This window comes from Myxocyprinus asiaticus, chromosome 37 (assembly GCF_019703515.2).
Source record: "Myxocyprinus asiaticus isolate MX2 ecotype Aquarium Trade chromosome 37, UBuf_Myxa_2, whole genome shotgun sequence".
NCBI classification, from domain to species: domain Eukaryota; kingdom Metazoa; phylum Chordata; class Actinopteri; order Cypriniformes; family Catostomidae; genus Myxocyprinus; species Myxocyprinus asiaticus.
In genome coordinates this window covers 3,984,484-4,012,216 of record NC_059380.1, presented here as the reverse complement: position 1 = coordinate 4,012,216, position 27,733 = coordinate 3,984,484, and the positions used below count along the sequence as shown (strand labels likewise).

The 27,733-nt window shown below is 37.7% G+C and overlaps 2 protein-coding genes across 2 annotated transcripts; both read left to right on the top strand.

Annotated features, from left to right (window-relative positions):
• Window positions 1-562: 562 nt before the first annotated feature.
• Window positions 563-17,449, top strand: LOC127427582 (X-linked retinitis pigmentosa GTPase regulator-like). The gene is made up of 17 exons (XM_051675249.1): window positions 563-683; window positions 1,540-1,665; window positions 1,790-1,882; window positions 3,329-3,391; window positions 3,932-4,090; window positions 4,331-4,480; window positions 6,452-6,610; window positions 6,693-6,848; window positions 7,218-7,342; window positions 7,720-7,911; window positions 10,427-10,547; window positions 11,561-11,658; window positions 11,805-11,864; window positions 14,563-14,829; window positions 15,670-15,718; window positions 15,922-16,022; window positions 16,208-17,449. The coding sequence occupies exons 1-17, from the start codon at window positions 653-655 to the stop codon at window positions 16,424-16,426; spliced, it is 2,169 nt and encodes a 722-aa protein (XP_051531209.1). The 5' UTR covers window positions 563-652; the 3' UTR covers window positions 16,427-17,449.
• A 1,609-nt stretch (window positions 17,450-19,058) lies between these two features.
• On the top strand, window positions 19,059-27,653 carry dynlt3 (dynein light chain Tctex-type 3). Its single transcript, XM_051675301.1, has 5 exons — window positions 19,059-19,186; window positions 19,695-19,736; window positions 20,237-20,360; window positions 25,047-25,124; window positions 27,177-27,653. The coding sequence occupies exons 1-5, from the start codon at window positions 19,160-19,162 to the stop codon at window positions 27,251-27,253; spliced, it is 348 nt and encodes a 115-aa protein (XP_051531261.1). The 5' UTR covers window positions 19,059-19,159; the 3' UTR covers window positions 27,254-27,653.
• The last annotated feature ends 80 nt before the right edge of the window (window positions 27,654-27,733 follow it).

Genomic DNA, 27,733 nt, shown 5'->3' with positions numbered 1-27,733 from the left:
AGACAGACAGACAGATAGACAGTTAGATAGATAGATAGATAGATAGATAGATAGATAGATAGATAGATAGATAGATAGATAGATAGATAGTCAGACAGACAGACATACAGATAGCCCTCCAGCCAGACAGACAGATAGATAGTCAGTCAGACAGACAGACAGACAGACAGATAGATAGACATACAGATAGATAGACAGACAGACAGATAGATAGATAGATAGATAGATAGATAGATAGATAGATAGATAGATAGATAGATAGATAGATAGATAGATAGATAGATAGATAGACAGACAGACAGATATATAGATAGATAGATAGATAGATAGATAGATAGATAGATAGATAGATAGTCAGACAGACAGACAGATAGTCAGACAGACAGACAGATAGATCGATGGATGGATAGACAGACAGACAGCCAGACAGACAGATAGATAGATAGATAGATAGATAGATAGATAGATAGATAGATTGCGCAATCGGAAATCGTGTAACCAATTGGAGGAGCTGATGATGAACACGTGACTTGGCGCAACCTTAACGCGGAAGAAAATCTAGAGTGGAAGGTTTTTTCCCTCCCAAGACTGAAAACTTCTTGGACACACATCCTAGAACCCTGGTGTAAATAATCTGATTAGTCCGGAGGAGATGGCTGGAGAGACAGAAGATGAGATCCCTAGTAAGATATTATGAAGTACATTATTGTTCAAAGTTAATCGTATTTTATATTTTAATTGCTGCAACCGTTGTTTTTGTTTGATTCGCTTTTAGTGTGTGTAGCGCTTAAATGGAACGCGTATAGCATATTGTTATGATGTGAACATGTCTTAACTACTCATCTATCCGCGTATATTATATTACTAAAGGAACTGTGGTGTAATTGGGGTATAAATTGCTACTTGTGTTTTATATGTTGTTCTTTGAACACATTGTCCGCCTTTTTCATTGACGCCTGTGGCTACCTGTCACCAAGGCAACCACGCCATGTGGTCACGCCTCTCTCTGCACTACATAATTTTCTATGACTATTTGTACAAGTAAACTAATGCCTTTGTACAAATGTCTCTAAGCAAAGAGGTTATTTGTTATTCTTGGAATAAATAAATAAACACTATATAGTGCAATACTTTATGATTTATGAAATAGACAGCTTGAAGCTGCATGATTTTAGAGAAAACTATTTTTCAACAATAATCCTTTCTGAATCTACAGTATTAAGCATTACAGTGCTGTGAGAAACTTAATTACCATTTACTCAAATCACCAAAGATGGTAACCTTTAAAATGGGTAGTTGGACAAAAACATACATGCATTTAATAGCAGTTGAGTTTTTAGGTGGTGTACCTGATTGGTGCTGTGATTGGCCACTATTAATTTTTTTAAAAAAGCTTGTTTAATCACTTTTGTATAGCTGTTGTGCAGTTCTTTTATGTCGTCATTCAGCGTGACAAATCATTTTTGCCAATAACCAATATTCCATGTAGACTCATAAAACTTACATGTATATATTAACATAAATTCTGTTCTGTTTTAGATACCGGAGCCGTCTTCACTTTTGGAAAGAGTAAATTTGCAGATAACGCTCCCAGTAAATTTTGGCTAAAAAATGATGTTCCTTTGAGGATATCCTGTGGAGATGAGCACACAGCACTGGTAACAGGTATGATTTACTGTATGTTTTTTGTTTGACCAGGAAAAATGAGCACACAGGATTGTTATCGGGCATGCATTACTCCATGATTTCATGTGTTTACCCTGTGGATATTTATTCCTGTTCTGTTTAGAAAATGGGAAGCTGTTTATGTTTGGCAGCAACAACTGGGGACAGCTGGGCCTCGGAACAAAGACCACTATGAATAAGCCCACTCGTGTGAAAGGTATAACAGATTTTCAGGCCAACACTGAGTGAAGCTTTTGAATCAGACACGCTGAAGACTATTTCCAATGCCGTTTTAGCTGGTTTTTTTAATTATATGAGTTTTTATTATTTAGAGCTGTCGATTTAACGTGAAAATTCGGTGCGATTAATTATATTGAAAAAAATGTGTTCAAAAATTAACGCAATGAATCATGTCCCTGGACTGTAACATGGAATATTCATACCATCAGTGCAGTTTAGGCATGCAGTACCACCTCCAGGGGGCAGTAAGTGCAACTCCAGCTGTATAGGCAACGCGCAGCTGTTCAGAGGGCATCCTCGACACTTGTGACAGCACAAGATGAGAACACGTTCTTGCATTCAAACACAGATGGATGGAGCACAATTGCGAAACGCAGGGATCTTTAGTTTTAAACTAGGTTTAATTTGACAAAGTGTCCTAAAACGCTGTTTATGATGCAACGGAACCAAAGTGAGACACTCCAAAGCGTCCGACTGATGCGTGTGTACATTGACACGCCCTTAGAAAACCCCTAAAATGAATCTATATCGTGCAAAATGGATTGCTGTGGAATACTGCCACCTAAAGTCACTTTTTGTATTCTCTTATTAATGTGTTACTCGTCTGCCACAATAATGTAATGCATTTTAATTATCTGGCTCAGTGGTTAGCACTGTCGTCTCACAGCAAGAAGGTCACGGGTTCGAGTCACGGCTCAACTGGGCCTTTCTGTATGGCTTTTACATGTTTTCCCCATGTTCGTGTGGGTTTCCTCCAGGTGCTCCAGTTTCCCCCACAAGTTCAAAAACATGCAGTTTAAGTGAATTGGAGACTCTAAAATTGCCCCGTAAGTGTGAGTGAGAGTCCCCCAGCCACTCGGGGTTGCATCAGAAAACCTGTGCCAAGTCAAATATGCAGATCACAGATGGTCCGCTGTGCTGATCCCTAACGGGAGCCGTCGAAAGATGAAGAATTATATTGAATTATTAAATATTGAATTATTGTTATTTGAGGACCTTTCTCAGCAAGTAATTAATTGACATATATCATGTAGTTAATTCGATTAATAAAATGTATTAATAGTAAGTTATATAATTTTATATAATATAATTTATATAATATAATCTATAATTTTGTTTTTTTAACAATCACCATGATTTTGGAATTATTCAGTTGCAATATATTGGCTGACACACAAAATTCCATGTTTTCAAGTAACAATAAGAAAATGAGTTCTTTCTTAATCCCAATGTGGAGTGGTCCATAATCTGCATTAATCTGGAGAGCAGAGGGGAAGTGCTTATTGGAACTACAAAAAAATACAGTATTCCACCTACTTAAAATTTTTTAATTTAGGGTGTATAAATCTGTTAATGATTTGCCTAATAAATGTCAAGCCATGTGTTTCAGACATGCAGTGATGATGTTTGTTCTCATTTGAAGATCTGCAGTCAGAGAGGGTGAAGCTTGCAGCCTGTGGAAGAACTCACACACTTGTTTACACGTGTAAGTTTATGAAAACATGACAGAATAACAGAGTTGCTTTTAAAATGATAGTTCACTCAAAAAAAAAAAAAAATGAAATTCTGTCATCATTTACTCACTCTCAAGTTGTTCTGAACCTATATGACTTGCTTTTCTCTGTGAAACATTGATAGAGATGTTAGGCAGAATGTTAGGGACTGACTGATGGTGACTAAGGCTAACACACTGCATATTGTGTTATGTTCCATAGGGGAAAGAAAGTCATATGGGTTTGGAACAACACAAGGGAGATTAAATGTGTTAAAATGACACATTTTAAATATATTTTGTGTGAACTGTCCCTTAAAGTCCCTGTAAGACAAGTGGCACCAAACACAATTGTAAAAAAAAAAAAAAAAAAAAAAAAAAAAAATTAATTTTTATTTTTTTTAATCATTTCTCATTATGTAAAAAGAAATCAAATAATTAATTAGGATTACTGATGCCTGAACTGAAAAAAATATATATAAAATGTATAAAATATATACTGAAATAGTTTTCTTCACTGTGTTCACTATGCAGACCGTGGTAACCTGTATGCCTCTGGAGGCAATAATGAGGGGCAGCTCGGCCTTGGTGACTGTGATGACAGGACTTCCTTCCACCTCGTGGACTTCTTCAGCAAGGATGGACAAATCAAAATGCTCGCTGCAGGTTCCAATACATCCGCTGCGCTCACACGTAAGGATGTTCTGTCCCTCTGGCCTTATAGCAACAGTGTCTACCTGGTATCAGATTCTATATTATTTAATTTGGAATGTGTCCTGCATATATAGTGTAGTTTTAAGATAAAAAAATGTGTAACTGTAAGTGTGTATACCATTGTCTGTAAAGGCGTTTATGATGATATGAAACTGTATGTATGCATAGAGGACTTTTGGATGTTTTATTATATTTTCCCCTTTCTCTGTGTTATCTCAGAGAACGGAAGGCTCTATATGTGGGGCGATAACTCCGAGGGACAGATTGGTTTGGGGAAGGAGAATAATGCACTGACTCCGCATGAGGTTTCTGTAGGGAAACGGGTGTCCTGGGTGTCTTGTGGATATTACCATTCTGCCTTTGTCACTGGTATGTATAGCACTGTAACCTCATGTCATCCTACGGTCAGTTGCAATCTTTAATATATTAAAATATTTCAGTCCTATGTCTGTCACACACTGATTTAATATCAATGTTTTTTATTTTAAATAGTATAGTGAATAATAGTATACAAATTACATTATTATTTATATTGCAACTTTTAATAAATTACATAAATTAATAATCATTTTAATTGATTTAGTAACAAATTCTTTACATATTACATTATTATAGTGGTCATAATTTTTAATTATTTATTTATTAATATATTACTTAATTTATTAAATAATATTTTATTAATAATTCATTTAATTAATATAGTCATTTATAAATAGCTGAATGATTTTTAGTTATATACTACTTAAAGGGAGAGTTCACCCAACAAATTCTGTCATCATTTACTCACCTTCATGTTGTTCCGAACCTGTATGACTTCATTTCTTCTGTGGAAGGCAAAAGGAGATATTAGTCAGGATGTGAAAGTCAGCATGAAATAAAAATTGACCCTATTTATTTTCTTTATGCATGTTACAGGTCTTATTGCGAATTATTCATCCATGCATATTGTTTTATATATATATATATATATATATATATATATATATATATATATATATATATATATATATGTATATATAATTTTTTTATTTATTTTTTTCACTTTGTAATCTTTAATCAAAATGTCATAACTTGCTGTTTTCACTTATATGACTGACTCTTCTCTGACGCATGCAAGACTGCAGCCAATAGAGCACAACAGTCTGGTTCCTGAAGTAAAAATCCCATTCGTTTCTTCCATATATGAATTGATTTTCAACGCTAACTTATAAATCTTTCAAGACAGACCCACCTTGAACTCCGAGGTTGTTTATCGATGGTATATGCTTCCGTTGAAGCCATCCGTCTGCGTTATTTCAACTTCTTCATCTTTAGTAGTGGAAAACCTGTTGAACAACTACATTACCCATGGTGCAGCAGAGAAAGCTTCACCAATCAGAGAACCACAGCCAACAAAGCCCGCGAAACAAGCCCAGGAGCGACTATCTCAAACTACTTGCACGTTTGTGTTTAACGGAATGTTTGCAATAAACGTAAACTATATTGTTTCTATACTTATAATCAACAAGCTAAAATCAATAGTTTCGTTTATTTTCATAGTTTTATATTCGATTACGTCATTCGCTGCGCTTCATGGGATGGTAGTCCCTACCCTTATGAAAGACTGTAAGTACACAGACTTGTACCTTTGTCTTTTCATCTGATTTAAAATCCTTTTTTTCCTTAAAACAAAGTCTGTTATGTTGCAATTCACCTCGGAGCTGGTTGGTTTGGTTCAGGCTTTACAGTTCTTTAATGGAGGAATTTTTTAAAGTCTACGGAAGAAATGAATGGGAAAAATACTTCCGGAGCCAAGACGGCTGAAAAAGTATGTGGGCGCTGTTGCGCTCTATAGTCAAAAGTTTTTAGTCAGTTTTAACCCCACCTCTTTAAGCACAAACCTAGCGCAGAGGTGGTGAAGAGGTGTATTTTCCCTTCCTGTTTCAGTAGGAAATACTTCAAAACACGATTTAGAACTGTGCACTTCATTGCAACTTCAGTCTCTGTTTACCATTCACTTTCAATGCATCTTTTTGATGACTGAGGCTGTCAGTCCCTAACATTTCTCCTAACTTCACCTTTTGTATTCCACAAAGTTGTTCCAAGTTTGGAACAAGTTTGGGTGAGTCAATTTTGGCAGAATTTTTCAGGTGGACTATCCCTTTAAGAACAGTGATTTTTAACTCTGATCCATTGGTGTTTCTCTTAATAATAAAAACCTCCACTGACTTTTCATTTCTTTCCCATTTCCTCTCAGTGATCCTCAGAGCAGGGTGTGGCCACATCGAATTCATGAAACTTTCTTAATTTGGCCTTCCATGAAGGTTTGCTTGATGCTATGTGATGTTTCATTTGTTCCAGTGGATGGGGACTTGTTCACATTTGGAGAAAGGGACAGTGGGAAGCTCGGGTTGTCCAACGAGACGCTGGCCAATCATAAAGTGCCTCAACAAGTGACGGGTATCTCTGATAGGGTGGTGCAGGTGGCCTGTGGAGGAGGGCACACTGTGGCACTTACAGGTAGTAGAGCATCTTTTGCTGCCCCATTTCCTTTCCATGTCATCCTTCTTGGACTTCATGTTGTGCATGTCTGTTAATGCAGAGCACGCGCTGTATTCGTTTGGCCTGGGTCAGTTCGGGCAGCTTGGACACGGAACCTTCATATTTGAGTCTCGTTTACCCAGAGTGGTGGAGCATTTCAGGAGGGGCAGAGTGAAACATGTGGAGTGTGGAGAGAATCATACAGCGGTCATAACTGGTAACACAACACACACAATAAACCACAAAGACAATGTCCTTTTATTTCATTCTTTGTTCAGATGATCATAGTTATAAACATGTTATAATTTGTATTTTTATGTTTTTTCATTGTGTCATATTGAAAGTCTGGGTCTGGGATAAGGCTAAAACAATTACATTTATACATATAAGGCATTTAAAAAGTACCAAAAATAAAAAATGAAGGCCTGGTAAAAAGTTTCCAATACAGTTTTAATGAGACCTTCATATAACAGAAAGAAAAAAGTTGAAATCTGTTCGTTTTAATAAAAATCAACCCCTGGGACATTAAATTGCCTGAAGTTGAAGAAACGCCCATGTACATTCTCTGTATTCTCGCTTGTTTCAGACAGTGGCCTTTTGTACACTTTTGGCGATGGTCGCCATGGCAAACTAGGTCTTGGAGAAGAGAACTTCACCAACCAGTTCAAACCAACCCTGTGTCCAAGATTCCTCAACTACCATGTACAGTCTGTACGTATTATTGCCACAAAATCTACATCTTATAGTATCTACATATGTACGCGCAAAGACCCAATGAAATGGTTTGAGGAACGCAATTTTCTTTCCCTTGCTTACATATTTTCTGTTTGCAATTTGCTGGTCTTAAACAACTTTGTAGGTTGTATCAGGAGGAGGAGACAGACATCCTCATTCTGTTTCATTGGACACAAATGTGTGAACACCTCCAAGTAGATGATGTCTTCAATATTTTATGTCCACAAAAGAAAGACTGTAAATGCTTAGTTTATTTTGTAAACACTTTGAAGTACACTAGCATTTTGTAGATGGCCACAGACATGAACTAAAGCCACAAAACTCCAGTTTGATTATATGTTTATTTTCTCCAGGTGACATGTGGTGGATGTCACATGCTTGTGTTGGCCAAGCCCAGGGCCGAAGGCTCAGAGGATTTGATCCTGGAGGAAGATGATGTGACTGAAGACTACTTAGAGAAGTCCTATACTGAGCTACTGGGTGACACGCACAGTCAGACCACACTAAACCGAAGTCTCTCAGCTCGGGTTAGACGCAGAGAACGGGTGGGTGAAAATACACTTCAGAGCCTATTTTTATAGATTCATTTATGTTGCATTAAAGGAATATTACAAGTTAAGCTCAATCTACCGCATTTGTGGCATAATATTGATTATCACAAAAATGCATTTCAACTCGTCCCTCCTTTTCTTTAAAAAAAGCAAAAATCGAGGTTACAGTGAGGCACTTACAATGGAAGTTAATGGGGCCAGTCCATAAACATTAAAATACACAATATTTCACAAGTATAGTCACAAGATGTAAACATTACACGTGTTAACATGATTTTTGTGCGATAAAGTGCAGGATTTACTGGCATTACATTGTTTTTCCAGATTACAGGGTTTACCAGTGTTGCGTTGTCATGGCAACTAAGTTGTAATATTGATATAAATTTACACTGAAATTTTGTTACATTAAAATCATAACACATACAGTTGAAGTCTGAAGTTTACATACCCTTAGGTTGAAGTCATTAAAACTCATTTTTTAACCACTCCACAGATTTCATATTAGCAAACTATAGTTTTGGCAAGTCGTTTAGGACATCTACTGTGTGCATGACACAAGTAATTTTTCCAACAATGGTTTAGACAGATTGTTTCACTTTTAATTGACTATATCACAATTCCAGTGGGTCGGAAGTTTACATACACTAAGTTAACTGTGCCTTTAAACAGCTTGGAAAATTCCAGAAAATTATGTCAAGCCTAATTTAGCTTCTGATAGGCTAATTGGAGTCATTGGAGGTGTACGTGTGGATGTATTTTAAGTCCTACCTTCAAACTCAGTGCCTCTTTGCTTGACATCATGGGAACATCGAAAGAAATTAGCCAAGACCTCAGAAAAAAATTGTGGACCTCCAAGTCTGGTTCATCCTTGGGAGCAATTTCCAAATGCCTGAAGGTACCACGTACATCTGTACAAACAATAGTACACAAGTACAAACACCATGGAACCACGCAGCCATCATACCGCTCAGGAAGGAGACACATTATGTCTCTTAGAGATGAACGTAGTTTGATGTGAAAAGTGCAAATAAGTCCTAGAATAACAGCAAAGGTCCTTGTGAAGATGCTGGAGGAAACAGGTAGACAAGTATCTATATCCACAGTAAAACGAGTCCTATATCGACATAACCTGAAAGGCTGCTCAGCATGGAAGAAGCCACTGCACCAAAACCACCATAAAAAAGCCAGACTACAGTTTGCAATTGCACATGGGGACAAAGATCTTACTTTTTGGAGAAATATCCTCTGGTCTGATGAAACAAAAAAATTAACCGTTTGGCCATAATGACCATCGTAATGTTTGAAGGAAAAAGGGTGAGGCTTTCAAGCCGAAGAACACCATCCCAACCGTGAAGTGTGGGGGTGGCAGCAACATGTTGTGGGGGTGCTTTGCTGCAGGAGGGACTGGTGCACTTCACAAAATAGATGGGATCTTGAGGAAGGAAAATTATGCAGATATATTGAAGCAACATCTCAGGACATCAGCCAGGAAGTTAAAGCTCAGTCACAAATGGGTCTTCCAAATGGACAATGACCCCAAGCATACCTCCAAAATTGTGGCAAAATGGCTTAAGGACAACAAAGTCAAGGTATTGGAGTGGCCATCACAAAGCCCTGACCTCAGTCCGATAGAAAATTTGTGGGCAGAACTGAAAAAGAGTGTCCGAGCAAGGAGGCCTACAAACCTGACTCCTTTACACCAGTTCTGTCTGGAGGAATGGTCCAAAACTCCAGCAACTTATTGTAAGAAGCTTGTGGAAGGCTACCCAAAACATTTGACCCAAGTTAAACAATTTAAAGGCAATGCTACCAAATACTAACAAAGTGTGTGTAAACTTCTGACCCACTGGGAATGTGATGAAAGAAATAAAAGCTGAAATAAATCATTCTCCCTACTATTATTCTGACATTTCACATTCTTAAAATAAAGACAGGGAATGTTTTCTATGATTATATGTCAGGAATTATGAAAAACTGAGTTTAAATGTATTTGGCTAAGGTGTATGTAAACCTCTGACTTTAACTGTATAACGCTGATGTCTTATGGAACAGTGAGTATTTTAATGTTTATCAGCTGGCCCCATTCACTTTCATTGCAAGTGCCTTATTGTTAACAATTTTTTTTTTTTTAATAAATGAGGGATGAGTCGAAATAATTAACATTAAGCCACAAATGCTCTCAATTGAGCTTAGCTTATTTTGAACCCAGAACATTCCTTTATTTGATTCCTCAACTGAAAGCATCATTACTGAGATATAGCAAGCAATATTCGTGTGGTCATGTGTTCTCACCGTGGTGACTGTCATGAATGTGCACCCAGCACCATATGTAGAATAAATCAGCATTTTCTTTAAGAATGATATGACTAGAGTCTTCATCTCATATGTGTGTACATCTTTTTAAACATATTTTTCAAAAATACTATTAATTTCTTGCCGTTTAAAAGTTTAGCGATTAGCAAAAAAATGTGGATGTGGATGTGATGTGTTTTCCTCTATCTGCATTCAGGAGCGTTCACCAGATCAATCTGGACCGATGTTCCGAACTCTTCCAACCCTGAGTGGCAATCAGTTTAGTGCATCATTACCTGTTTCAAACCAAACATGGCACTCCCACAGTGACCGACCTGGTAAGATCCCTCACACCAGCCTCCAGAGTAATAGCCTTTCCTGCAAACCCAATATTAAAACTCATATCTGTGGTTCATGTCAGAGGTCAACAGTTTCTTTGTATATAAAAACCATGTTTCCATCCAAGTTACGAATTTATGAAACTTCAGGGGAAATTGGCGCAAAATGGAAGTTGATGCCACTGTGCAAGTCACTGCGGCTCTCTTGTTCAATATAATAAATTACTTGCGGTTTAGAATGCGCAGACAAAATGCTCTGACAGACTTCATGTTTGCTTGCAATCTTGGCAGATTCCTTATTTCTGGGAATGAAAGCGTGATGAGCAGTTTGTGGAGGTAATTGTAACCAATCATTTTGAAGACATGCTTTGGTATTTCAGAATGACCAGAGCAACATTTGAGATGCTATGTGATGAAATTGGTCCACTGGTTAGTCCAGTTATGAGTGAATTATTCAGTTACAGTAGATGACTTGAAGCCAAGTCACATGACTTTTTGATGCACATTTAAGAATTAATTTTTTAAATGTGTTGCCATTGTAGTGTATGCGCATGTCTGTTCTTATCAAATAAAAAAATTGTCCACCTCGAGAGCTCATACGATTTGTATATGCATTTTTAAGATTTTATTTACTGTACATATTGGTGTTTCCATTCAGCAGTTTTTATATATTTATTTATTTAATTTGTTTTATGCATTTGACAGATGCTTTCATCCAAAGTGACTTACAGTGCTTTCAAGGTTTATTATCAGTTTGTGTGTTCCCTGGAAATCAAATCCATAATCTTGGTGTTGCTAGTGCCACGCTCTACCAGTTGAGCTACAGAGTTCCTTCCTGTAGCTCAAAATCAACTTTTATGCGATATCCCGAAATTCACACAAAAAAATACATGGATGAAAACCCAGTTGTCATTTAAAAAAAGGACATTATTCGTGCAAGTTGAATTTATATTCCAGTGTATAATTGAATCTAAGAAGTTTGCTCAGATTGTTATGTCTTCTCTCCTGATCAGTTCCTGGTAAGAGAGAGACGTCTCTCAATGAAAGAAGCAGTACGGAGGATAATGAAAGTGTAAAAGATCTTGGAGAAACCACTGATTTATTAAACCTGGTAGGAGAAGCATACCATCAATTTTTAAAGAGGCATGCATGCTTTTATAATATTTAATGAAAACATTTTTTATAGGAAATTATTGTTTTAAGTGTCAGCTAAGCTAAAAACCTCCAAGACTAATGCTAAAATTTATTTGATTTCAGACTCATGTAATGAAGATGGATCCTTTGGATAAAACCCTCACATTGTCTCCAATGCAGAAGGTAAGATCTCATGCAGAAGACTCCAGGTGCTTTTGAAAACATTTCTAAGGGCGGCCTTCGTTTAGTCTTCTCCCTTTTGCTTGTCTCTCTCTTTTCTTTATTGTCATTTTTCTCATTTGTTTTGCAGCCTTAACACTCATTCTGCTCTTGTTCATCCTGCTCTGCATGTTCATTCATTTCTCTCTGACACTTTCTCTCTTTTTATCTTCTGCTTCCTGGGATAGAAGAAGGTTAAAGTTGTGAAAGATCACATAAGGAGATGGGGAAGCCAAGAGAAGACTCCGCCCCTTATAGCAAAAGGGCAGAGCTTTCTCCCCGCAAAGCTCTTCCCACTGAGTCACATAGAAGCTCAAGTAGTAGCTCACTGGTAGGGGAGAGTCTTGGGTCAATGAGTCCCCACAGGAGCCCAAAGAGTCAGGGGTCATGAGAAGGAGAATGTCCTGATTGCTTTGGAGGACAGAAAGCCTGGACATCAGAAAGCAGGGGGAGATAAAACCAGAACAGGGTTTAAGAGGCCAAGTTTGGTTGACATAAGTAGATCTGGATCCAAAGCCCATTTTCCCAAGCACACTACACATCAAATGCAGCTGATAGAGTCCTGGGATGAAGCTAAGTCAGATTCTAAACAGTCAAAAGGAAAAGTCCAACTGAGTCAAGACAGCGTAACCAAAGCCAGGATTAAACCACAGTTGCTTAGGTTAAACCAAACCAAGAGGAAGCAGGCAAAGCGAGATCCAAAGAGCATCCACGAGAAGTCAGAAGTGAGCCTCAAAAGGTTGAAGGGAAATAAAAAGAAGCAAAAATAAAAACCAGTTGTTGTTGCTGAACATCTCAACTGACTTCACGTAAGGACCAAGTCCTCACAAGTAAGAAGATCTCAAAAGAGGTCCCACCCAAAGCTCAGAGGGTGAAAGTTGAAACCAACACTGCTAAAACAGTAAGCAAAATCCCACAGTACAAAGCCGCTGTTATAACAGAGAAGAGGTCAGCTTCAAAAAAAGACTCTAAAAGTAATAAGATGACATCCAGACCAAAACAAAGCCGCTCACTCTTAGAGGATAAAGTTGTATCTAAGGGACCTACCATGGTCTCTGAAGCTGCCAACTCCAACTCTGAATCAGAGTCAGAGCAAATGCAGGAAAATCCTCTCAACAAGGTGACATCTCTAATCCAGGATGTGGGAATCAGAAGTCCTACTTATCTTCTTAGAGATGCAGCAGTCGGCCAGTTTCTTTCCCAGTCCACACCTCAGAAGAGACACCCAAACCTCCTCCCAAATAGTGAACTCTATCCAATGCCTCTTCCCTAAGTGAGTCTTATGAGGTCCCAAGACCAGAGGAGACACGAGAGGCCAAAAGAACAGCCGTCACCATCAACGTTAAACCCGAACCAGGGTCTTCAGATGAGGAAATGGAAAGGAGCAGTCCTGAGTCCAAAGCAGAGGCTCAAAGTGAGGAAACATACAGAGGGAGCATGGAGAAAGGAGGGGAGGAATGGAGTAATAAGAGAAGTAGGATGTCTGATGAGGAGGTGGAGGGAAGTTGAACAGGAGGCATGAAAGTGAGGAAGAGGATGATAGAGAGGAAGAAAGTGAAAGCAAAACTGTTGAAAAAGTAGAAAATGATAATGATTCGGATGAGGATGACAATGATACAACAATCAAAGCCTCTAGTGAGGATGACAAAAGTGAGGGAACTCAACATATTGAGGCCAAGTCTGAGGAAGAGGAGAGTGAGAGCATAGAAGATGAGGAGGAAGACAAAACCAGTGAGATACATAGAGAAGTTGAAGAGAGTGAAGAAGAGGATGAAAGCATAATGAGTGGCGATGATGATGAAGAGGAGGAGAGTGGAGAAGAATCAGATGCAAAGACAAAGCGAGTGAGCAATCAGATGATGAGGAGGAAGAAAGTGAGGAGGATGAGGAAGAAAGTGCAGTGGAGAGTGAGAGTGAAGCAGAGGATGATGAAGAGGGTGAAAAGAGTTGTGAAGAAGAGGAGGAAGATTCAGAGAAGCAGGAGAGTAAGACAGAAGATTCATCCAAAAATTAAGATAAAGAAGTGGACAGTGAAAGTGAGGGAGATAAAGGGGAGGAGGAAGAGGAGGATGACACAGAACAAGACATAAATGATGACGACACGGATGACGCTGAAGCAACGAGTGAGGATGATGAGAAAGATGGAGAAGAAGAGGAAGAAGATGAGAGTGAAAATGAAGAGGAAGGAGGAGAGCAAAGATGAGAAGAAAGTCTTTGAAAGAGGAAGAAAGAAAGGAAAAGGAAGAAGCTGAGGATAAGGAGGGAGAAGAGGAAGACCAACAAGAGGAAGAGGAGATTAATGAGGAAGAAAACAAAGATGGAAACGAAGATGGAGAGGAGGAGGAAGAAGAAGAGGAGGAGGAAAAAAGATGAGAATAAAAGAAAAGTGAGTAAAAAAACCAAAGCTAAGTGTGAAAATGATGAAGCAGCCAACGAAAGCCAAACGGCCCAAAACAAAAGGTGACATGTCAGACAATGAATCTCAGGAGTCTCAGCAGTTTTGGGATGATGTGCTACCTCAGTACCTCAATTTGAAATAAATCTACAACCTCAACCTCTATCTGCTTCTATAGCCATATGGTCACTGGTTTAGACACTTTGACGTACAGCAGCCCGTCTGCATTAGTTACTAAATGATTACCTCTTTTCATGCTTTTTGCAGGACAAAGTTCACCAAACTCTCGAGTTTTGCACAGATGAGACCAATGGAAAGGAAGGAGACCTAGAGGGAGAAGATGAGGATGAAAAAGATTTGGAAGGAGATGATGATGATGATGATGACAACGATGAGGTGGAGGATGAGGAACAGGAGGCAGATGTAGAAGAAGGGGAAAAGTCGGAGGAGAATGAGGAGAAGGAAGATGTTTTAGATGAGAAGAGAAAGCAAACAGAGAAGCAGGAGCAACGGATTATAAAACCAGATTTACAGGTATCGTGAAACCTACCTTTTATTAAAGGAATAGTTCATCCACAAATGAAAATTATGTCACCATGTAACCAACTGCTATACCGTTTATGGCAAAAGCTGCATAAAGATTCTTCAAAATAATAATAATAAATAATAATAACAATAGCAGCATGTGGCTTCGCAACAACACTTTTGGGTGAACTATTCATTTTCATATAGTGTCTAGTTCAGCTCAATCAACAGCAGTTGTCACATAAAGTTGATTACCACAAAAATTCGATTTTGCCCCTCCTTCATAGAAAGCTAAAATCTGGGTTACAGTGAGGCACTTACTACGGGAGTGAATGGGGCCAATCCGTAAAACTCACCGTTTCAAAAGTATTACCACAATATATAAACAGTATGCATGTTAACATAATTTTAGTGTGATAAAATCACTTGCGAACCTTTCCTGTGTGAAGTTACATCCGATCGTACAGCTACTTTGCCATGCTGATGTAATGCCATAAACTTAAACCCTAAAATGACAACAACAACAAGTTTGAACAGAAGAATTAATGTAAGTGCTTTTATCAAATTATAAGCTTCATATTCTGACCTTAAACCCTCCAAAAATTGGCCCCATTCACTTCCTTTGTAAGTCCTTCAATGCAACCTTAATTTTGATAGGAGGGACCAGTCTAAATAATTGTTTTGTGGTAATTATGCCACAAATGCTTGAGCTTAGCTTGTATTGCACTGGGAATATTTCTTTAAAGATTATTTATAATAAACTTCCTGATTTAGCATCATGTCAATAATCTACTGCAGTATTCCCAGTGGCTTGTTTTGTTTGACTGATGTAAATATCTCACAATGCAGAAAAAGGAGAGCATAAAAGAAGCATCTGTCCCCGATGGACCAATGATAGGTTCGTTTTTCTCATTTGAGCAACCTTTCCTTTTTCTATTCTCTTTACCATTGTGGTCCAGTTAAGTGCATGATTTGGCAGAGTGGTTGTGCACTGTACTGTAAGTTGCCTTAGCTACAAAGCATCTGCTAAGAACAGTGATTTCAGAGATTATAAGCAGCTTTTTCTCTGTTTCCCTCTTTGGGTTCTTATGGATTCTGAAGAACAACCCAGTCCTGCTTCCCGCTTGAAGGAGGAGACACAATCAGATAAGAATGGAGTTAGACAAGACAAACCAAAGACTTTTTTTGACTCTAGGACCAGGGTATCTGAACACTCTAACTCTTTAATAACTGTAAAAAAAATAAAAATAAAACATACTTAAGCTATTCAGCATTATGTTTTCTAATTACTGTTGCATGGTCCAGCACCACAAAAATCTAGTTAATTTCATTTGTGCAAATATTTGTATGGCCTTTGATTAATCAATATCTTCTCCGCTACCTTCAGCTTTCTATTTTCAAGAAGAGATCTTCCACTAAAGGCAACCAGCCAGCAGAGAAAGCTGAAAACCTAGCAGAGAGCACCTCAGCAGGCAGACCTGCAGCTGATGGCCCAGTTGCAAACTCAGAGATTCGAGGGCCAGAGAGTTCTAGCAGTGAACCTCAGACAGGATCCCGGACCACAGGGGCCGATCGGTCACGCTCTGCCACCTGCAATCTGCTTTGACACTTTTAAGCTGCTTTATCGTACAGAACCCCAGGATGAACATGCTGTTTATGCTGACACCATCGTCTGGATATAAAACTTGGACTGGAGCAAAAAGTGGTATTAGGCAATGGTTTAAACTGTGGCATAATGTCCTGTTGGTGTTGTTGGTGTCAATGGCACTGTGCCTTGTGCTGCAAAGCAGATTACTGAATATAACTAGCTTTAACTAGCTTTTGTTTTTTTGTTACAACATTGTAAAATGTTATTTCCCTTATGTTTGTAGTGTGTGATGCTACGATTTGTGTAACTTTTCTATGAAATTAATCTTCAAAATCATTTGAAGATTAATATACTGATATATGGTGTATTTTAAAAATAGAATTATGTGTGTGTGTGCGTGTGTGCACGTGTGTATTTTAAACCAATTTATTTAAATTTGATTAAAGGAATATTCCAGGTTCAATACTAGTTAAGCTTAATCGAAAGCATTTGTGGCATGTTGATTACCACAAAAATGTATTTCGATTCAACCCTGTGGAAGTTAATGGGGCCAATTTTTCGAGGGTTTAACGGCAGAAATGTGAAGCTTTGAATTTTATCAATGCACTCAGATTATTCTGTTAAAACTTGTGTATTATTTGAGCAGTGAAGTTGTTTAAATCACCATTTTTTTTACGGTGGTTTTATGTTTTTTGTGTTATGCCATCATGGCAACAAAGTTGTAAAACTAGAACTTTACACAGAAAAGGTTAGTAAGAGATTATATCACACTAAAATCATGTTAACATGCATATTATTTATTTCTTGTGGCTATACTTTTGAAACAGTGAGTATTTAAATGTTTGCAGATTAGCCACATTTACTTCCATTGTAAGTGCCTGTCTGATTTTTTATTTCTTTTTTTTAAGAAAAAGTGAGACAAGTCAAAATTATTATTATTTAAAAAAAATGTGTAATCAACATTATCCCACAAATGCTGTTGATAGAGCTTAACTTGTATTGAGTCTTACTGGAATATTTCTTTAAATACTCTCAAGGCAACTGTGCACTTTATATATATATATATATATATATATATATATATATATATATATATATATATATCAGTATATATATATATCAGTATATATATATATCAGTATATATTAAAAATCTTGTGTTGTTTCAGAGTAATATGATGTGACTTTGTCAATGGCATTTTTTATGAGAATCATCTCACACCCTTTGTATATGACATGATACAGTTAAAACATCAATTAAAAACATCAATGTCTGCTGTTTCCACAGAGATAGATAGATAGACACATAGAGACATAGAGCGAGAGAGATAGAGAGATGATAGATTGACTGACTGACAGACAGATAGATAGATAACAGATAGACCTATAGATAGATAGACAGACAGATAGATAGATAGTCAAACAGGCAGACAGATAGATAGTCAGATAGACAGTCAAACAGACAGATAGACAAATAGGCAGATAGACAGTCAAACAGACAGATAGATAGACAGACAGACAAATAGGCAGATAGATAGTCAGATATACAGGCAGATAGACAGTCAAACAGGCAGATAGATAGGCAAATAGACAGACAGATAGATAGTCAGATAGACAGTCAAACATGCAGATAGACAAATAGACAGACAGATAGACAGTCAAACAGACATAGTCAGATAGACAGTCAAACATGCAGATAGACAGATAGATAGACAGTCAAACAGACATCAGATAGACAGTCAAGCAGACAGATAGATAGACAAATAGATAGTCAAATATGCAGATAGATAGACAGGCAGACAGATAGATGATAGATAGTCGAATAGACAGTCAAACAGACAGATAGACAGACATTTAGATAGATAGACAGATAGACAAATAGACAGGCAGATATATAGACAGACAGACAGATAGATAGACAGTTAGATAGACAGACAGACAAATATATAGACAGATAGACAGTCAAACAGACAGATAGACAGGCAGATATATAGACAGACAGACAGATAGATAGACAGTCAGATAGACAGATAGATAGACAGGCAGACAGATAGACAGTTAGGATAGATAGATAGTCGAATAGACAGTCAAACAGACAGATAGATAGACAGACAGATATATAGACAGACATACATATAGATAGACAGTTAGATAGATAGATAGACAAATAGACAGATAGATAGATAGTCGAATAGACAGTCAAACAGACAGATAGATATATAGACAGACAGACATTTAGATAGACAGACAGACATTTAGATAGACAGACAGATAGACAGTTAGATAGATAGACAAATAGACAGACAGATATATAGACAGACAGACATTTAGATAGACAGTTAGATAGATAGATAGATAGACAGTCAGACAGATAGACAGTCAGATAGACAGTCAAACAGGCAGATAGGTAGATAGACAAATAGACAGACAGATAGATAGACAGATAGACAGACAGACAGATATATAGACAGATATACAGACAGACAGATAGATAGACAGTCAAATATACAGGCAGATATATAGACAGACAGACAGATAGATAGACAGTCAGACAGACAGTTAGATAGATAGACAGTCAAACAGACAGACAGATAGATAGACAGTCAAACAGACAGACAGACAGATGGTGACTCGGAGGAGTGTCGCTAGATGGCAGCACTCAATGTTATTCTGCATCAGTGCGTGTCGCTCTTTTAGCTGTCAGAACTGAGGAGTTTGTTGTGTCCAGATTTTCGGTGTTTAATCTGAAAAGATGGAGGAGTACCATTCTGGAGATGAAGTACGTGTTACAGAAGGCATGACATGATGCGAATGCTTACTATTTGTTTATTTGTTTATTTTTAACTGCTGAGGAACTACGGACAAGCTTTTACTGCTAGCTTGCTAACAGCTTTATTCAGACAGTAAAAAAAAAAAAAAAAAAAAAAGATTTAATTTATCATGAACCAGTTGTAAAGCTATTCAAGAAGTGTACATCCTTTAAATCTACAGTACGTAGAACAGCTAAAACTATATTTCAGTTTGCGTTTGACGTTATTGTGTTTTATATCTTGTATGCTAAATGTTTCTGGGTGTGGCCAAATGAAAACATTCACTTGAATCATTAAGCTAAACACGAATGAGCCCAAACGATGGCAATATGTCAGTGTCAAGCTATTGTTTAGAGGTGTTTTCTTGCTTTAAAATTCTAAAATGTAGATTTGGGAGACTAAATCTCTTGCATTGACAGTTTGAGAGCTGGTTCGTCTCTTCTCATTTGTTTCTTTTTTTCTTTTCTCTCAATTCAGGTGTCTTTCAGCCCAGATGAAGCAAGTAATGTCGTTAAAGAGGTAATGCTCATTATAAAACCAACGACTCTGAATGATCACTCATATAACAGCATAAAGATCTACTGCTGTTTCACACTGAATGAATTGCTTTGTTGCTGCTATTGCCTGCAGGATTAATGCTAGGCTAGCCTTTTACTATCTCTCTCTCTCTCTCTCTCTCTCTCTCTCTCTCTCTCTCTCTCTCTGTGTGTGTGTGTGTGTGTGTGTGTGTGTGTGTGTACATGCTTATACTACATTGTGGGGACCAAATGTCCTCACAAGGATAGTAAAACCTGAGATCACCTACCTTGTAGGGCCCAGCCAGCGGGCCAGTTTTTTTTTAAAATGTAAAAATGCAAAAAGGATTCTGTGAGGTTTAGGGATAGGGAGGGGATATAAATTATCCTTAGATCTGTATAAAATGCATGGAAGTCTATGGAGAGTCCCCACAATGATATAAAAACAAGTGTGTGTGTCTAAGCATGCTCCATTAACTCTCTCTGTGTGTGTTTATCTGACAGTGCATCGAGGGTATAATTGGAGGTGTGGACTACAGCCAGAACAAAGTGAACCAGTGGACAGCCAGCATAGTCGAACACACACTCACTCAGCTAGTCAAGCAGGGAAAACCATTTAAGTACATTGGTATGAACTTTTCATATTAGATTTCATATTATATGCAAATATTCATCCTGTAAACAATTAGATTATACAACTTATGACTAGAGCTGTCAGTGATGAAAATTTGTAAGGCCCTCAAATAATTATTCAATATACAATGATTAAATAATTATAAGTTACATTTAAATAATATATACAGTGTTTGAATGTGTGTGTGTGTGTGTATTATATAATTTAATTTAATTTAATAATTAAAATTATTGTGGCATTATTACTTTTCCTTATTGTTACTTCCAAACATGAATTTTTGTGTCAACCAATATATTGAAACTGAATAATTCAAAATTAATGGTGATTGATAAGGAAAGAACAATAAAAATAATAGGGCTGACCATTAAAAACATTTTTTTTTTTAATCAAATTGACTACATGATATGCCGATTAATTAATTAATCGCAATTAATCACATTTAAATATTTGTGAGAATGGCTCTCAAAAGACAGTTATACAGTATATAATGATTAAATAATTATAAATAGTCCAGCTGTGTTTGAATGCAAAAACACTTCCTCATCTTGTGCTGGTGCTTGTGTCAAACAAACCTGAGTGTGGTTTGTTCTCTATCCACCTTATTTCGCAACAATGTTGCCTTTATTTATTTATTTCAAAAGGCGATCAGCGTCCAATCTCTCATTCATTCTGCCTGTGCAAAAGTGTGTGAAGAAACAATGGCAAAATGCGATAAACGGTAAAACTATTTCCGCTACAAACCAATATGCTTATGAAAATAGTAATTGATGATGATAATAATATGATGACTTATATTGGCAGCCTTCGATATAAAGCAACATAATGTTTTGTATCGCTAAAATAGCTGGAGGTGACTTATACCGGAAGAGGTCCACATTCAAGGTGGATAATGGCGACACCGTACTTTTTTTTTTATTCATATGACATTAAACAATTTGTAAAAGAACACAGCCACAGATTTGGTTGTAATCGCCACTTTTGAAAGTACTGATTCAAGATGTACAAGTCCTCCTCCAGGGCCTTCTCACACTCAACTAGGGTCTTTGCCTGGTACGCCAGTGCCAAATCATCAGCATATTGGAACTTTTTCGCCTTTGAGGGTGGAATGTCCGAAACATACAGATTAAACAGCACTGGCGTCAAGACACTTCCCTGTATGAGGCCATTATTTAAGTTGTGCCATCTGCTGCTCTTGTCACCCACGAAGACTTGCTACAGGCGATTAGAGAGCATGGAGTTTATTCAATTAGATAATTTGCCGCAAGAAATGGTCTCTGAGTTTTAGCATCAGTCCATCTCGCCAGACAGTGTCTTAAGCTGCTGTGAGGTTAACAAATACTGTGCCAGTTTTCAGTTTACGGTGAAACCCAGCTTCAGTGTGGGTAAGTGCCATCACTTGCTCAGTGCAGCTGCAATGTTTTCGAGACACCTGTGAACCAGGCAGGGTTATTTCTTCAGTGACGGGCTGGATACGTTGTAAGATTGTTTGAATACAACGCTGAGAAGAGAAATTGGTCTGTAATGTGCAGAATCACTACCATCCTTACCAGGTTTCAAAATGGCAACGACTTTGGTCCTTTTGAACAACCTTGGGAGACTTGCCGATGCCAGGATGATGTTAAAGAATGTCACCAGCCATTCTTGAGTTTTTAAAACAGAGTTCTTTATAAACTCTAGATATATTCCATCGAAGCCGGCAGCTCTCCCAAGCTTGATGTTCTGTAGTGCCTCTATTAGATCCTCCAATGAAAAATTCCTAGAGAGGATAGGCTAGGCTACCAAAGCCCTCTTCCTCTCAGGCAGGGCCTTTTTTATTTTCTGAGCATGTTCTTTAGCCACCGTGATCTTAGAGACTCTTTGAAGGTGAGAGGCCACATTATTTGGTGTTATTGCACGGATGATGTTGTTGTTGAATCAGTATCAGATGATGTAGGTTTTGAGTCAGCGCCAAGACTGCGGAGCAGCCGCCAGGCTTTTCAGCTTGAGTGAGTGAAGTATATGTTCTCCACTCTCTCCGTCCACCTTTTCCACCTCTGTTCATTCAACTTCTTCAACAAAAGCGTAGCTACCCAGTTTTCATATGTGGCATTTTATTCTCTGTACAGGTTGTCACAATGTTTGTCCCAGCCAGGAATATACCCCTGTTGGAACCCACGTGGGATATGGTGCTTTGCAACTGCAATCAGTGCCTTTACAAATTGCTCATATGCTGTTACACTTGCTGGTATAAACTGGATGACATAGTCAAGGTCTTTAGCAAAAGCCTCCAAATTGGCTTTTCGAAAATTCCACCGTGGTTTGGGCACTGATTTTATTAGCAGTATTCTGGTACCATAGCTGAGTAATACCAGGTGGTGCTGACTGTGGGAAAGAATTGATGATCTGTTGAGTGGGTGTAGTAATATCTCCTTGTGGGTCCCGGGTGACCAATGTTAGATCAGAGTATACTCCTGACTCCACCTGGCTGATCTAAAAGTGCCTTTATCCTTAGGGCTGTAAATGAGGTGGAGATTATTCAGTACCATCCACTCATACAGAACATTGCCATTGGAGTCATTGTGCTCATAACCCCATATTTGGTTTTGGGGACTAAAATCACCAACGTAGACTGCAGAGTGATGGAAAAAGTTTCAATGGAGTATCTGACCAATTTGTGCTGGAGGGCTTGTACACTTTCACAATGGTGACTTCTCCAACTTCCACTGCCAGCATGTGAACACTATTTGGGTGATCTTTATAGATTACATGATAGTCCATAATTGATCCCTTTGCATATGTTGCTATCGCATGTACGCCACTATAAATAGCATCAATCAGCACAGAGCCTGGTATTTGACCTTCTCCTAAGGCTGTCCTCAGATGTTGCATGTATCTCTTGCAGCACAATAACATCGACGCTTAATGCGAGATGAAGGCGGGCAAGAAAATCGCACTTGGCACTGCTGATCCCTTTGATGTTAAGGTGGCAAATTTTAAAATTTGCTTCTATATCTAGCATCAGCGAGTCCTGACAAGGACTGTTTTCATGATTCAATTCAGCTTTTTGTTGCATTCTTCTTTGGCTGTGTTGCAGCGTCGACTGTTGGCATTAGTTATGGTGATTAACCACCGCATGCAGGGAGGGCGACGAGCAGGCTGCCAACTTCCTCCCCAGCACCGTACTGTACTCATGCTGAAAAATAAGGTGGATAAAGCTGTGTGTTGTCTGTACAGCTTGAGTTTTGCTTACTGCCCCCTTCTGAAAACAGGTGGTACTTCAAGCTTGAATTGCTCTGATGTAGGGCTGGACGATTTTTCAGATTTTTTCGATTAATTAGTATTTGCGTTTTGACACGATAACATTTTTTAAAAATTTTAAATCGATATCTCTTGATATCTTTAAAACATTGCAAATGCTATAGTTAGATACGAAAAATAATTCACAGTGCTTGTCTTAGTTTTTGACTTGTCTATGCCGTTTCCGACCTGATCAGCTGCACATGTGCATGCTCCAAATGAACGTGACAGGTTAACAACATGGAGACTGATATAAAAGACAGTAGTAATATTCCTAGTAAGATTGTATAAAGTGTGGTTGTTGCTTAACTTCATCCATAATGCAGGTATACACCGGCTTAAGACCATAACTGGCCTTGGCGTGCTTATGTTGATGAACAGTCTCCTTTTCGTTTTAATAAAGCATTAGTCCGTGACAGTTACGGGTGCTTCATATCAAATCATATGGATAGGCTATATATGGGAGAATCAAGTATTGTCCTTGTAATAAGTACACTGTAAGTCGCTTTCGATAAAAGCGTCTGCCAAATGCATAAATGTAAATGTAGAATCAAACATCCACTGCTCCTGTTACCACGATGATTCAGATAGATTGCTAATTATTGCTTTGTTCTGTGATGTGTTTCATGTGTACTGCATCTTTTGTCAAGCGATCATTTTGACAAAATTTGCGAGTTGAGTTGTAACGATACATTATTTCATGTTGCTGCGCTGCTCAGCGAGAACCGCTAGAGGGCGCGTTTCTATCTGCGGGGGTTTATGAATATACACACAAATTGTTTGATATACAGTGAGTATATATATTGATTTCTAGACAAATTTCTAGATAGACATGGTTTAGATAAAATGAATACCTACACTGGCTAAGAAGTTTTTTGCCGTTTTCTTATTTTATTCTATTATTTCTAAACATCTGGGTTTATTAGATTTGAATTTATTTCAAATTTGCGCTCTGTTGACAACTTCCCCTACGGTGCACTTTTTTTCGTGCACACCTTTGTTTCCTATAATGAAAACAACTTGAATTTCTCTAACCAGGTTGCCTTGTATTCTAATAAAGAACATGCAGTTTGAATCATGTTGGAGTACATTTAAAAGTTAAAAAAATAAATCGTGAATTGTCCATAAGTTTGATAAAAATCGAGATTTTATTTTTTTTGCCATATTGTCAAGCCCTACTCTGATGGTAGGAATATTCCATATTATGGTCCGGGGACGTGATTAATTGCATTATTGTTTATATAATTAATTGCTATGAAGTAATGCGTTAAACTGACAGCGCTACTTATAAAATATGTATACGTTTATAAAGGGGTTATGTATTTTATTTGGTTTTTTGCATAAGCCTGAAAGATCCCTGTTTAATTGCTGTTGTTGATTGTATATGTTATGGATATTTTTCAGTTAACTGTGCTGTGATGCAGAAAAGCGGTGCAGGTCTTCATACAGCAAACTCTTGTTACTGGGACACTACTACTGATGGTAATGCTTTGTGCAATTTTGAACTCATAGTCTAAGCACTTCCAGACTAAAAAGCTTGACATGCCAAACATAAGTACGCAGGTGTGCCATTTTTTATTTCTTTTATTAAATACAGTGCTGTGAAAAAGTATTTCTTCTGTTTTTTTTTTTTAGATCTCATACTGAATTGTTTCAAAAATCCAAACAAAATCTAACACAAAACAAAGGCAATCTGAGTAAACACAGAATACAATTTTTAAATGATAGTTACTTATTGTGTCAAAAAAGTTATCCAATACAAGTTGGGGCTGTGTTGAAAAGTATTTGCCCTTAGTTACTAAATCCCCAAATCTATGAAACTGCATTCATAATGGGGTTCAGCTAGACTAGACCAGCGTTTCTCAAACTGGGGTCTGTGGACCCCCGGGGGTCCTTTTCAAATAGAGTGTCTGTGGGAAATCCCTGAATTGTGAACGTTGTGTTGCAATGTTGTAATCAAATAAGTAATAAAAAAGCAAAAAGCAATATAACAGAAGTTTAGAACAATTTATTCAGAAAGCCAATATAAAAAAAAAGTTGTTGATTCTGGAATGCAAATTGGGGATTTTTTTTTATACTTTTAGTAAATAATATCATATTTCTTGTGATGGTACATGTGTGCCGGAGTCTGTGAAGAATAATAGAAGAACCCAGAAGAACATTAAGGGTCGTCTGAATTTTACCAAAACACACCTTGATGATCCTCAAAGCTTTTGGGAGAATGTTCTGTGAACTGATGAGTCGAAAGTGGAACTGTTTGGAAGACAGGGGTCCCGTTACATCTGGCGTAAATCAAACACAGAATTCCACAAAAAGAACATCATATCTACGGTCAAGCATGGTGGTGGTAGTGTGATGGTGTGGGGATACTTTGCTGCTTCAGGCGTGAGTTGAAGCTCAAGTGCAACTGGATTATGCAGCAAGACAATTATCTAAAGCATAGGAGTAAGTCCACCTATGAATGGCTCAAAAGAAGCTAAATTAAAGTTTTGGAGATGCTTAGTCAAAGTCCTGACTTGAACCCAATTGAGATGTGGTGGCAGGGCCTTGAACGGGCAGTTCATGCTTGAAAACCCTCCAATGTGGCTGAACTAAAGCAGTTTTGCCACAAATCCACCACAGCATTGTGAAACACTGATCTCCAGTTACTGGAAGCATTTAGTTGTAGTTGTTGCTGCTAAAGGTGGCACAACCAGTATTAGCTTTCATGTATCTTGGCATGCTCTCTACCAGTCTTTCACATTGCTGTTGGGTTACTTTACTCGTGGCACAAAAATGTAACTGATCTGATCCCCATTGAAAACCTCTGGAATGTGATCAAGAGGAAGGTGGATGGCCACAAGCCATCAATCAAAGCTGAGCTGCTTGAATTTTTGCACCAGGAGTGGCATAAAGTCACCCAACAGCAATGTGAAAGACTGGTGGAGAGCATGCCAAGATACATGAAATCTGTGATTGAAAATCAGGGTTATTCCACCAAATATTGATTTCTAAACTCTTCCTAAGTTAAAACATTAATATTGTGTTGTTTATAAATGAATATGAACTTGTTTACATTATTCGAGGTCTGAAAACACTGCATCTTTTTTGTTATTTTGACCAGTTGTCATTTTTCTGCAAATAAATGCTCTAAATGACAATATTTGTATTTGGAATTTGGGAGAAATGTTGTCAGTACTTTATAGAATAAAACAAAAATGTTCATTTTACTCAGACACATACTGTACCTATAAATAGTAAATCCAGAGAGTGATAATTTTGCAGTGGTCTCTTAATTTTTTCCAGAGCTGTATGTTTGAAAACTGTATTTTGTGTTTACTCAGGTTGCCTTTGTTTTATGTTATATCTCATTTGAAGATAAAAAAAAAAAAAAAGTAGTATGAAAAATACACAAAAATAGAAGAAAGTAGGAAGGAGCAAGTACTTTTTCACAGCACAGTACGCAAGCAAGGTGGCACCATCACACAACTGGGACAGATATTATAACAAGCCCTGCCTGGAAATAAATTCAGTGTAATGTGTGTCTTCTCACAGGAAGCTGCACAGTCCGGTGGGAGAATCGCACCATGTACTGTGTCGTCAGTGTGTTTGCTGTGGCTATTGCGTTGTGAGCAGGAACCAAGGCTGATACGTGCACAAACGCAGGCACAGAAGGGCAACTCTACCATCGCCCTGATGATCACTTCCTAAAGTCTGTTTTGAAGCTGTCTGCTGCAAAAACCTCGACTGAGGAATGACTTAAACCATGTTCATCTTTGTTTATGCCCAAATCACAAAGCTTAGACTGTATTGCAAGTGCTTGTCTATCATGCAAACATTGTACCTGTAGTTGCCTTTTCTTTTCTTTTTTTACTTGCAAAGGTAACACATCTTTGCTCTATATAGAATGAAATGCAAATACACAAAAAAATGAACAGTTTTACTCAATCCTCCCATGTTCATCTTACTCAAAAAATTCCAAGGCAACCAAGGAAAATTAAATTAACTTGAGTTGATTAAACAAAAAAAAAAGTGTCTTGTCAGCTTTACGTTATCCATGAATATTTTTTGTGTAGTTAACTGAAACTTGGCAGAGGTTTTATAGTTCCCAG

Bases quoted from the DNA above. Each gene is read 5' to 3' on its own strand.
- LOC127427582 (XM_051675249.1), top strand. From the start codon at position 653: ATGGCTGGAGAGACAGAAGATGAGATCCCTA. The intron at 7,912-10,426 runs GTGGGTGAAAAT...ATCTGCATTCAG, and splicing joins GGGTTAGACGCAGAGAACGG to GAGCGTTCACCAGATCAATC. The intron at 14,830-15,669 runs GTATCGTGAAAC...CTCACAATGCAG, and splicing joins TTATAAAACCAGATTTACAG to AAAAAGGAGAGCATAAAAGA.
- dynlt3 (XM_051675301.1), top strand. From the start codon at position 19,160: ATGGAGGAGTACCATTCTGGAGATGAA. The intron at 19,187-19,694 runs GTACGTGTTACA...CTCTCAATTCAG, and splicing joins AGTACCATTCTGGAGATGAA to GTGTCTTTCAGCCCAGATGA. The intron at 20,361-25,046 runs GTATGAACTTTT...GATATTTTTCAG, and splicing joins AAAACCATTTAAGTACATTG to TTAACTGTGCTGTGATGCAG.